Here is a 13,616-nt window from a genome sequence, read left to right on the forward strand (position 1 = left end):
AAACATTGACAACCCGAAAAATACATTGCTCAACGGATTTTCAATCTGAAGCTAGCTGTAGTAGCTCGCTTTTATGTATGTGCTATGGTTTTTATGTATGTATGTAGCGACTATGGCACCTTGAAAGGGCTGGCAGAGCGCATTTCAGGAAAATAAGCAAATCGTTTGCATCACATCTTTGCACATTACATCAGTCGAATGATAAATATACTCAACTTTTTATTAATAAATTCCGAAGAATACAGCGCGGGCCACTCGAAATATTTCCGCGTGCCACATATGGCCCGCGGGCCACGGGTTGGACGACCCTGCTGTAGAGCGTATTATATATATATACACATATAAACGTTATATGATTCTCAATATAGTCTTTGTTGCAAGTTTTTCTAAAGCTTATTAACTTCTATTTAACCAATCACTTACGATTTATTCAAATTGCCTTTACTTAGCCTCCCCCTCGTCGTTTGTTTTCTGTGTAACCTATATACATTTATCCAAACATCCCATTTATGTAAATTTCTCGAGTTGTTTTTCTTTTTCTATTCTATTATATAATTTTAGTAAAGTTGCGTTTGCTGCGAAGCTTTTCGAAAATTCAAAAGTTAAAATATGTGTACCATAACGACTATTGCATAGACAATTTTGTAGCAAATGTAACAATATTAGTATATTTATTTATTGTACCAATTTTTTGTGCATTTGCTTTTTTTGTGACGACGAATAAATGAGTGATTAATTGACTGATCTAGATCGTGAAACTACATTTCTCCTGAAATTTTTGAAATTTTGAAATTTTCTTGGCGCACTAGCGTCATCGTGCGGGCTTGTGGCTGCGATCGAGGCCAAAGCGTAATAACTTGGGTCGACGAAGGTGGTTGAATTTATGCGTTTTTGCTGTTTTACTGTTTTGGTAATTTCTGTACACTTGAATAACGGAATACTGGAATAAAGAAATTCAAGATTGCCAGATTCAATATGTAGAACCGCTTATGTCTGTATGTGACTTCCATGAATCATTTGTCAGTCTTTTGGGTTTGACCTTTTTTTTGTATTCAAGTACCGGTACCGGTACTGGTACCGGTAACGGTACCGTACTGATACCGGTACCGGGTACAGTACTGAATTTCATCGTACAGTCGTACGGTACTGACCTATGACTGCAGTGAAGTTCGGGTACCGGTGATGTTTGAACAATGGCTCTACTGTCAAAATTTATTCAAACAACATAATGACATATCTCAATTTCTGCTTTTATATAGGTACGGTGTACCAGTATAGGTACCGGTACCAATCATTCTTAAGACAGTAAGATATGATGTTAATCTATATCTTTTTGTTGATAATTTTTTAGATTAGCGTAATTCCTATTTTTGAAAAACATGGTGGTCATTTATTATTAGTTGATGCTTCTACTCTTGTGTTATTTTCTTATGGATACGTATAGAATTTGAAGGATTCTAAAAGACGAGAAAGGATCAATAACTCTGTAACTTGGATATGGATTATTGAACTTATACAGCTGTGCAAGAAAGATGCAGGTCTGAATTTTTTGTTACATTTTCTGTTGTGATAATGATTCTAACTAGTATTTTTGTATTAGGACCTGATAGTAATTGATAATGGTAGGTAGAACAGTGGTTCTCGAATGTTTTTCTTTTGTGGCCCATTTTTGTTGCACCAAAAAGTTCTGTGGCCCATTAACTTTTATTTGCAAGAGAGAAAATACAAGAAAAACAAAAAATTCTTTTTGCAAAGATAGGCACTTCTGTTTCAATAATTAAAATGAAAATTACCATTTAGTACCAAAGAACAGCATTATCATTAATCACAAACTTAACCAAGTCCAAAAGTTTTTATAAGATCTGTGGCTTATCTGAAAACGCCGCTGTGTTCTAGCAGTGAACATTGGATGATAAATCTATGTCTATATATTGTGCGATTTTGTAATGTGATTAATTAACCAAAATATCCAATTTATGCAAAACTTATATTCTATGAGGTTTCGAATTACTGAATTAGGCAGCTTAATGATCATGATACTGACTCAATTGCATAGCCTTGTTTTGACCTATTAAAATGGTCTGAAAGTTTTTTTATATTTTATTTTTATATTTTCTTTAGTTCCTTGATGTATTTCTCTTGAAAAAGTAGGGTGGTGCAGCCAGTTTGCGGACGATTTCATTCAAACCACTATAAAATAAAAACCAATATTTCTAACCCGGTAATTTTTTCACTGTATGTTCATTGGCATTTATTCTACACGCTACAACTCGAATTAACTTTCTACGACCAGGGGTTAAAGCTATACAAACCACCAAAGTACGACACTCAGAAGACGAAATTGCGACCGAACGACCAGCGTGCGACCACGGATTTCGAGCCTTAAACATCGTTTCGGCTGCGTCGAGACTACAACATATGCAGTCATGCGTGGAAAAACTGGACTTTTAATTGCATTTTTGACCGTCATATATTTTAACAACACGGTTATTTCGACAACCCACATGTTTTTGAATATACGTGCCGCGATTTAGCCTTCAATAGTGGCATCAAAACAATAAAATAGCATAACCCTTAACCGTCCTTGAAACAATAAAATTTTACTAAATGACTTTGTTGCTTTCGACGCAAACAGCAATTTTTACCTAATATTTTCAACAAAATTGCCATTGTGTTCACTTCTCATCAAAAGTTATATGTGATATTTTCAAGTTTCTGCCTTATATGTTAGAAACATTACCCTTTTGCGTGTTTCGTACATCACTGGCAATTTTTAAAGACTATGTTTTGATTTAAACTATGACCATATTTTTGTGTACTGGTAGATAAAATGTTGCTTAGAGAATATAAGACACACAATCAATTCCAACAACAATTTTTTATTACTCACATAGTCGCAGTAAAATATTCTATATGGCAGAAATACATTTGCAGCAAAACCAACGAAGTCCCTCTACTGCTGATGCGCTTAAATGCGGATTCAGCTCTGTGCAGTGCAGATGGAACCACTTATCGCACTGATCGCACGCAATCCAGCGTGGTTCATCAGGCCCACCATTGAACTGCACCTTACATACATTGCAATCTTCCTTCTTTTTTTCTTTTTGTATTATAGACAAATTTCGTCTCCTTTTCAGAGGTTTGACCTTTTCTAAACTCATATTTTTCTGTTTTTCTAATCTTTGAATTTTGCTTATCTCTTTTCTGTCTGCCCTTTTCCTTTTTTGTTCCTCAGCTAGCCTTTTTTTCTCGATTGAATCTTTCAACTCCGTTACAGCTCGATCAGATGACAAATTATATAGTGGCATATTTTTGTAATTTTTCACGGGCCTTTTCTTTTCTGGTATTTTAAACAACTCTTTTCTAGCCAAATTTGTCGAATCCGTATTAACACAAAAACTTCTTATTTCTCTTTTTCTATTTTCTAGTTCTTTCAAAGTCTCCAACTTCAGGTGTCTCCATGCGATATATACCCCACTGCCTTCTATGTCTCCACACTCTAACTTCTTTTCAAACAGTGTCTTTTCATCTCTATTCATACCCCTTTCCAACGCCTCTAAAGCTCTCCTGCACTTAGAATCAATTGGTGACAGACTCTCGTACATTTTGGAAGCCGGGGATGCTAAAGCACTTGTAATTTGATCATTTAGATTTAGCTCAACGACATCTGATGTATTACAACCAGGATCGGGTGATCGAGATGTAGATGGCTGGTCATCCAATATATCAGACATATTCAAAGTGATAAGTGCGTCTTCAGGCTGTTCGTCGTCAAATAAAAGTAAATCCAAGTACGACACATCATGATCTAGTTCATTCGACGCCAACATGCTTTTAGTCGGGAATTCTATATTTCCACCTTCAATAAACTTTGGTTTAAAGACAGGTTCTACGTCAGTAATCGCAGAGCCATTCGCTTCCCATATCTGTTGTTGAGAATTAGCGTGGGCCGAGGGCTTTGGGGATTTTGACATTGATGGTTCATCGTCAACAAATATGGTGGACGGTAATGCTTTTTCCAAATCCACAGCTCCAATATTTGGAGGCCAGACGCCACATGATTTGAATGAATTTACTATCACATCCAAGCGTGAGGTTCGTAAGTACGCCTGGGTAAAAACTCGACCAAACGTGTACTTATCAACCACACACTGCTCTTTTCCAAAAAAAGAATCACAACAGCGACTCCAATTTCCTTTGAAAGGGCCATAAAATCCTTTGTCCAGTGGCTGCAGAATATGTGTAGTGTGGGCAGGCAAACAGTAGAGAATGATATTATTTTCTCGGGCTAACGTGCTTGTGCGAAAATCTTTGTGGGACGTGTGACCATCAAGAAGAAGTACGACGGCCCCCCTTGTTGACTTGTTAGGTAAATTAGGTATGAATAGTTGTTCCATCCAGTCATAGAATGAATCTTTAGTCATCCAGCCCTTATCAGTCACATGACATCTGCTGCCATCGGGAAAATCCAGTGCATGAGACGGATTCATACGCTTGCCGGGGAAAAGTATGTAGGGCGGAAGGATGTTACCGCTGGCGCTGATGCAAATCAGCACCGTGATTTGAGTTTTATTGCTGCTGGTGATGTTATAGCAGGTTTTCATCCCTCTGCCAGCCACGACTTTTTTACCGGCTTTCGTTTGAAAAGAAAATCCGGTTTCGTCGCAGTTGTATATACTACTTCCGTTCGTGATGTTGTTTTCCTCTAACATTGCCGTGTACTTTTCCATCCAACTGCTCACTTTTTTTTCCGAACAAGCCATGGCTCGCGCCACCTCCAATTTTTCCGTTGTCATGGTTTTCAGGTCCGGGTTCCGCGACAAGAATCCGCACCACCAGGAGTCACTTGGGAGATTATTCCTGAAATACCGCACACGCTTTCCCGACAGATCTAGCATGTTTTTTACCGTTTGAAGCACCTGAAAAAAGGTAATTATTTGAAAAAATGCTATCACTCAGATTTGGTGTAGATTAGGATATGTCTCACGTCTCTCTTGCCCATCCCGAGTCCACGCTTGGCCATGTCCTTCAAAAATGTTTTCAGCGACTCTTCCTCTTCGGATGATAAAGCAGTGGGGGGCCCACGTTTAGGCATTACATCCAATGACCTTTTTCCTTGAAAATGTAAGATATGACGCCGTTACTATGATAAATTGGAATGATTTGTAATAAAAAAAATATACATACCTGTTATACGATCGGTCAAAGTAGATTTGGGGATTCCGTAACGCTCTGCTGCTTCGCGATGAGACATTTTTTTTTCAGTAATGGCTTTTAAAGCTTCTTTCAAATTTTCCTTCGTGTACTTCATTTTACGTTTTGTAATGTGTCCAGGCATTTTTTTAATTTAATATATCTGTACGGAAGAAAAACTAACGAAGTTCATAAAATTTCATTTTTTTTTTCATTTCGGCCAACAGGATGGATGTTTCCGTGACCCTTGACCCCATAAAAATTCTCTTTAATTTTTGGAAGCACTACTAAAAACTGACAAATAAAAATCTCTCTCTTTGAATAGCACGCATAACTACGAAAGCGAGGCAATGTTTACAACCATGCATGTATATCTGCCTGGCCCGCTGCACTAATTCAGTCATACTCACCTCGTGTCAATTTATCAATAAATGTTGCTTAGGCCAGGAATATTCTGACAATTAAACTTCTACGCATTGATTCTAATAAGTTAAAGGACGAACTGTTAACTCAACCTTTTAGAACATAACCCGTCAAATTACAAACGAAGCACCGCATGGCAGCAGTCAAACACACAAAAACATGGTGGTCGCAAATTGGCTGCCGAATATATTATCGACTTATTGGGAATGCGCACCCCCCCATTCCCCCCCCTTTTGATGTAGAAACGTGAAATTTTGAAGATGGTTAAATAAACCACAACTCCACTCACCTGCCAATTTTCATGTTTTTAGCTATCATATTTCTATAGATTTTCAAGCTATTCCAAAGGGACGATGGGTAGTTGGCAACATGAAAAAATAGTCCGTTTTTTTTCTTCGGTCAGTTTTTCGGTCGTAACTTTTTTGTTTGTGGCCGCATTTTAGTGTAATTTCGCAGAGCTACGAGGGATAAGTGGGCGATAGCGTGTGAGAAATATCGTCGCGGTCCGTTAATTTTTTCGGCATTAATTAAATCGATGAAGTTGATGACCGCAAATAGGTCGTGTCCGCAAAGTGGGTAAGCCACCCTATTTTCATTATGAGAAGCCGAGAGTATTATGAGTGCGAGAGTTTTCCTTATGCCTGACTTGAATCATTACAGTACTCAAAATATTATTACATTTCTAGAGTGCTGCAATTCACCATGAATCTCATAGTTTGACTTACTCCTTTCAGGCGACACAATCATGGAGTGTATTCTGGTGTATCATTGCTGTAATTCTTCTTGTTACAACATTCGGACTAGTTGGAATGCTGTGCTTCATTTTAACTGTGGCCGTTTTTATTGGAGGGTGAGCCTAAATGAGAGTCATTTATCGGTTTAAATACATGATGCTTAGATTTTTGTCAATGTCAAAATTTTTTGCCAAGAACTTGTTTTCCTGATGATATTGACTGTTTTGTTAAGTGTCCCGCCAGTAAATATTTGTCAACGCACAGTTTTACACTATAATTCTTTATAGACGCAGCAAGTCTTGTCATTTTAGTGTACGCTCGTGACTTCACTCAGAAATCAATCTCCTCAATCTCTGACTGACCTTGCTATGAAAAAATTAAAAAAAGAATGCTGCCCAAAGTTAAATTCTTCAAAAGTGAATATATTATAGAATGGAAATGATGAGAAGGGTTATTTTGTTACTGTACACATTTATTTATACATAGTTTGTAGTTACTGAGGTATCAACCCTTGGAAGATTTTTTTATATCACTCTACCGTAATTATTGTGGGCCGCAGGAAGGCCCCTGACCCAACTATTGGTTTGAAGTTTCGTTTTCGTACAATTACATTAACTGGATTAATATATTTTTTAGAATTGTTGCGATGTTTTGCCAACAATGCAAGCATAACACAGAAGTTCGTCTTTATTGCATGCATTCAGAACTTCAAAAACACAAAAATCGTGAAATTCAGAAGGTAAACAAATGTTTATTGATTTTTAAACATGCAATCTAAATCAATCAATATGTAATTATAAACCAAAGCCGGAAAAACTGATTTTTAAAATGTAAAAGGTTTTTTATCAATAACAAGACAACGATGCTCAAATATATGAACACGAAGACCAAAACAAAGTAATATCAAATTTCTTACAGTAACGGTAGTCTCACCACCAGATCACTGAGATGTGATTACGGCACGGTGCACATATTTAATTTTGATGTCATCAGTCATCACTTTAAATTAAAAAACGAATCCCATAGAGCCCACAGATATTTTTGGAATAAACAAACGTGATAGCTTTCTAGCGACAACATCAAGTTCTAAGCATTGAAAATTTCAAAGATATTGGTCAATAGTTAAAGAAAAAAGCAATTTTTTTAATATAATAACAAAATGAACCATAAGTCCACTTGGTGTCTTTTATGTAAAATTGGTTTGTATTTCTTATATTCCCAAAAGTGTACTACTGAAACAAATCTGGCGTTTAAATAAAATTTTGACTCGTTAACCTGAAAATAAGACAACATAACTTTTTTGTTTCTAGGCATTATTGAAAGCAAATGAATGGGCTCACTTTGAAAATGAGACGCGACTGACTGGCTCTGCAAGTATTGATGATAGCATGAAAGAAGTTGGTACCATTTTTTGTCACAAATTCCAGCTAAATGATATGTTCTGTTTACCACCACTCTGCTGTTTTTGACCGTATCATTTTAAATTCTGGCATCAGATGTGATTGTCAGCTGTGTGTATTTCAGTGTTGGGTAGCAGTCCCTGAACCCTGAGTAAGTCGAGTAACGATTCATGTGAGTTTCGAGTCGCGGTCTGAAGGTTTTTCTGAAAGTTCTCGTTATTGTGACGGCGCAGAGATCTGGGTATTAGACTTATTTTAGGTCCCACGATCACCACCTAAGGTGTAATTGTACTGGGAAGGTATTGTTGAAAGAGAAAGATTTTGATTCCTCTAAAAACAATATCTCCTTATCAGACGCTACTTTTACAGAGCAGAGTGGAGGTGTGAAACGCTTCACAAGAATTGGAATTATACACATTGAATCTAATCACTATAAAATGTTCCTTTAATCGCATGACTGTAAAATATATATATAAGATGTTATAAAAATATATTATTGTGAAGATATATACCAGGGGTAGGCCATGTAAGTGTGATGTAAAAACTAAAACGTTACATTTCATGAACAATTTTTACAGTGTTGCAAAAGCAAAAGTGGAAAACAATAAGCCTAGTGCTCAAAACTAAATTTAATCACAATCTCAACAAATTACTTGAGATATTTTTAACTAAATCATCAAAATTTTGGTTTAAGTTTGGTTTTGGCAGCATCAGGCGGCCCAGATTGAATTATCCAACAGGCCGGATTTGGCCCGCAGGTCGTAGTTTGCTCATGTCAGATATATACTCTAATTAGTTTTATTAATACGCAATGACTTTGCCCGATTTGGGATGAGCAAGGGCTTCTCTCTTCTGCGTTTTCCGTTTTTTCTGTATTCTTTTACTTTTTGTTGTGTAGGCCTACATGAAACCTATTTTCTTTTTTCCCAGTGCCTTGAGTATGTGATGAGAGATTATGTCAAATACTGGTATAATGATTTATCTGATGATGAAGAATTTCTTCAGTCGTTTGAAAAAACTTTACATGAAGTTGTGAGGATAATAAGTACAAGGTCATTTTATTTTTTTTTTCAACAGTATTTAATTCAAATATCAAGTCTGGTCAAGATACAAAATATTACCGGTAATAGCCTAGTTGTTTCTGGGATCATTGCATCTGAATCGGGAAACACTTACACCCGACTTCGATTCCAAAGTCCCAGCTGTTTAAAAACGACTCTCGACTTTGGGCAGATGAAAATTTTGATTCACTCCCAGTTTCAGGTTGAGATAAACGCTCTGAGAAAACTATATTTTTATAATACTTTCTTTAATTATTTCTTGGGATTGCTAAGTCAACTCAATTTTTGTCAGAAATTTGGCTTCGATTAGCACTAATAAATGTCTGAAATTTCGACTTCTCCTCCAGCCAGACTCCACCAACTTGACTTTGATACCAACCATGTATGGTATAATAGTAGCTGATTTTGTTGTAGGTTGTATTCTCCATTATTTTTAATGGTACTTTTATCTTTGATGGCTGATATTACCGAAATTCCTGTTCAGTTTTTGTTCAAAAATACAAAATGTGCTTTGAAATTAATTTTCTTCCAATAAAATACAAATATCACTGACTGCTCAATCACACTTTTTCCTGAATTTCATCAGCTCATCATATATATTTCATATGTGTAGCTTTGTATTTAATTTTTTGATTTCTGAGTGACTTTAGAATTCATTCGATGAATTCAAATTTGGTCTTTTTTGTGTACAATTACATTTTGAATTTACTTAATAAAACATGGCCTTATTTGGGATATATTCTAAATTCTAAAATGATCTCACAGAGGTTTTTTCTTGATTCACATATATTTTTGAATATGATGAAATTTTGCTAATAATAAAAGTTTTTATTATTTCATTTTTAGAGCAAAAAATATTGACTGGCAGACGTACCTTACTACAAAGCTGGTCGATGACTTTGCCTCTCATGTTAGATTATATAGAAAAGCCCAAGAAAAAATTACGAAACTGCAGGTAAATTTTTACATTGTTTTATTGTGCTTTGTATGTGTTTAGTTTGATGTGGATGCCTCTTGGGTGTGAAGTTACGGTGTTAGGTGTGGTGGTTAGATGCATGCTTTTTAAACCATGTATTCAGTGACTTTATTGGTATTGTGCTATTTTAATATACTGGTTAGAAGAATAAAAATATAGAATTAAGAGAAATGAAATGGCGTGATTGCCTGTTATTGCGATACTGGTTCTGCTTATAATATAGTTATTATATTTGCATTGAATTATTTAATAATGTACTATTAAATTAAATTAATCTTACTATATCATAATAAGGAAATGTTATGTTATCGTAAGTCATGCTATAAGCTTCTTGCATTCAAACTGTCTAAATAACTGCAAGTTAACTTGATTGTCATAATTTCATTGATTGTATATATATATATATATCTGTTCCATTCATATTCAATGGCATTGCTTATCGATCCGATGTTAAAGAATTTTCGATTTTGCAGACAAGTAAAGTTGAATCACTAGAATTATCGTAGGTTATTTGTTTTGTTTTTCTGTCTAGTTCAGGGTTTCCCAAACTGTGTCCACTTGCCCCCTTAGAGGGCCACGTTGGGATTACAAGTAAAATCCTTCAGTAGTATCATTCGCGAAGACAACAATTCTATATTTTTGCATTGGCTTATTATTGTACTTGTCCCATAAAATAACCTACAATAACGTGTGAAAAGCAAAACTAGCCAGTTTATTAACGACCAAGGGGCTCAAGTTCTCAAGTTTGCACCTGTATGTTTGTTTTATCTTTATTTGTTGTTAAATTGGAATCCAATGAATCAATCCCACTGATTTTATCTATGTATGTACAGGAGGTTTCCCAAGCATGGAAACAAAGGATTACCGCTATGAAGGTATAATATTCTGTGCTGATTTTGCTGAAATTATTCTGTGAAAAAATTGATGTAATTTTCTTTCTTCTTGTTTTTCTTTTGGAATTTAGATATACTTACTTTGATGCTGCTTTTAGGTTATTGCTAAAAGTAAAAAGCCCCTTTTCCCTATTTTGTCGCAAATAATTTTTGACAAATATATTTTCACATCCTATATCTCTGTTTTAGTATAGATTTTTCTATATTAATTGTTTGTATGGATAATTTTGCATGCATTATGCTTGTTGGATCATTATCTGCAATGCTTCTAGCTTATGATTTTGCTTCTAAGCTTAAAATGCATCTTGTCTTCAGTTGATTTGGGTTGAACATTTTAGAAATATATTAATGGCACTTATAATAGATAAAAAAAATTATTGATATTTGGATCTGTATGGCCATTAGGCTTGTTATTTACTGTTGTAGCCTATTTAAGAAATCAATCGTAAAATTTCAGTTAAATTAACCCTGAATTGTATAGCTAATCGTCTTATTCTTCTATACTTAAAAAGTAGTTGAATGCTTTCACAAGTAAGCGATTTTATATAAAACAAAAAACCTTTGGGTTGTAAATTTCATTGAGTCATGATGGAAGTATAAGTAAAATTTTATTTGTTCATAAAGACCTGTGGCCCCTAAAATAAACTTTGATAGGCCTGTGCTAGGTGCAAATAATGATTGGCATATATGAAGGTACATCAAATGAAGTAAAAAACTGAATAAACACTGATTGAAATGAAACAAACCTGCTTAAGATATATTCAAAACTGACTTCATAACAAAATTTTAAATGTAACAGCAGGACTTTATAAACACTGTGTATTACTACTACTAATTATATTTCCTTAACGGAATCTTGAAAGTTTTTTGTTTTGTAAAAATTTTACAACTTTACCTATCACCAGGTCATATCACACAATTTAATCCTTTTCTCTCTAGTATAGCAGAATTTTCGGATTGTTCCTAGAATTTTTGAAGGTCATTTTCCCAATTTCTCTTCATACTTTACAGATTAAATCTTTTTGTCTCTTGAGGTTTCATTTTCCATACTATGTGTGTTAGACTTGTGGGTGTTAGTATAGATTTTTTGTATATTCCTAATGCACTGATGCATTGGCCTGAAATCTATTGATTTTTGACTCGTTCAAATTCTATTTAATATATAACGATAGCTGAACTTTGTTTTAAACTTAATTAACATTTGCCATTTTAAATTGATTTGGAATGACCTGTATTCCTAAACTTCCTGTTAACTTTGACAATTAATTAATTATTTCACTTCCCTATTTTTTGCAGTTTTTTGTTTACACTATCTAAGTTAGGGTCATATTATATATATTCCAGCATGCTTTTATTATTTATTTGATATTTATTGCTGTTAAAAGTTGGAAAACAAATTTTGTAAAATTGGTTATTATATGCTTCTGGTTACCCCACTATATTCATAAGTGAGTGAGTAACTAACATTACTTGTGTCCTACTCTAATGCCATGTCCATAGTGATATCTATGGTATGGGTCTCAAACCTGAAATGAAAAATATATTCATTTTGCCATGTCTATTTAATAAAGTCTAGTAGAAGTTTGAAATGTGAACTTTTTCTAAAAATCACCATCTTAGTTGGTAGGTAGTATGTTTGAGTTTAAAAATAATTCTCAAACTCTAATCTAAAACCGGAATGTCATGGGATCAGATAGCTGTGTAGTAATTAATTATTCATGTTAGTCCAGCTATGTGGTATAATCCCAAATGATATTCCTCCCACTTATCTTATGACTTTACTAATCAGCAAAATGTAAATTCATTATGATGGTGGTAATGTACATATGATAGCATACAAATATATTATTATTATTTTGTGATGTCATTTAATTTGTTTAAAGGATATTGCAATTATAAAAAAAAACTATTTATTTGGGAAAAATCAGTAAACGTTTTCAGCCTAATAACAGTCAATATTTTTCCTAGCTCATTCATTTTTCTAATATAAAATTCATAAGCAGACAAATGGAAAATAATATTCATTTTTTAAGTTCTAGATAATAGTATTAAGTAATAAGTAATTTATTAAATTAAATTAGTGTATTATCCAAGTAATAGTATTATTAATAAAAGTATTGTGTGTGTCTGAAAAAGTTAGTTCGGTGGCTGTTATAGATACTAATAAATTTCCAACACATAAGGAAAATGTTGATTCTTGCTGTATTTGTTGTAAATAGCCTACAATCAACAATAGAACATGGCTAATTATACTCTTATCATGTTTCATATGCTTGGAAATGAAAATAGTTTTTAAAAACGAAAGACAAAATAAGAGGAAATACCACTTTTTTTACCATAAAGTTTTCAAAGACCAAGAAAAGGGTATTGAGCAATGCTTATTAAATAAGGTCAAATAAATAGGTTTTCATGGCTGTCATGATGCTGTGGAAGGACCTTTTACAACAAACATAATGCCCTCATGATATCTAGCAATAATATTATTAAGAAATATACTTTGGATTTTATGTAAAGTTCCACCATTTTCAAAATTATTTCAACCCGCTTTGCTAACTTTCAATCTTTTTCCTTGAGGCTGTCGAGTTTTGCAAGTTATGGACTGGAAGTTTTATTAACCATGTCTCAACCTCATTTTCAGCACTTTATGTATTTCTGTCATGCAGCCTACTGATTGATCACTTTATCCAGGTTTCTCAGACAATATGTCTGCTATGCAGTTTCCCATTTATGATTTCCCTGTCAGTTATTGTGACTGAGATAAATTTAAGCAGCAACAACGTTTAGCATACCAGGCAGATATTTTAAGTATTTTTTTTTTATATAAGCAGCAAATGTATTCTGATGTATACATTGTACAGTGTACGCCCACTCATAAAATGTGTAAGACAAAAATAGTTAAATAATACAAGTATTACCGGTAGTTACATTCATGGTAT

The 13,616-nt window shown here is 34.2% G+C and overlaps 1 protein-coding gene across 2 annotated transcripts in view; it reads left to right on the forward strand.

Annotated features, from left to right (window-relative positions):
• Positions 1-1,352: 1,352 nt before the first annotated feature.
• The window catches only part of LOC120333392 (sorting nexin-13-like), a 39,429-nt gene continuing 27,165 nt past the window's right edge, over positions 1,353-13,616 (forward strand). The window contains exons 1-7 of one of the 2 annotated variants that reach the window (XM_039400808.2): positions 1,353-1,538; positions 6,351-6,466; positions 6,987-7,089; positions 7,661-7,747; positions 8,681-8,802; positions 9,658-9,766; positions 10,621-10,662. In XM_039400808.2, the coding sequence (XP_039256742.2) occupies positions 1,533-1,538; positions 6,351-6,466; positions 6,987-7,089; positions 7,661-7,747; positions 8,681-8,802; positions 9,658-9,766; positions 10,621-10,662 (585 nt within the window). In that variant the 5' untranslated portion in view covers positions 1,353-1,532. The remainder of the gene's footprint in view (positions 1,539-6,350; positions 6,467-6,986; positions 7,090-7,660; positions 7,748-8,680; positions 8,803-9,657; positions 9,767-10,620; positions 10,663-13,616) is intronic. The other variant, XM_039400809.2, reaches the window with a different exon arrangement.

This window comes from Styela clava, chromosome 13, assembly GCF_964204865.1.
Source record: "Styela clava chromosome 13, kaStyClav1.hap1.2, whole genome shotgun sequence".
Taxonomy (NCBI): Eukaryota; Metazoa; Chordata; class Ascidiacea; order Stolidobranchia; family Styelidae; genus Styela; species Styela clava.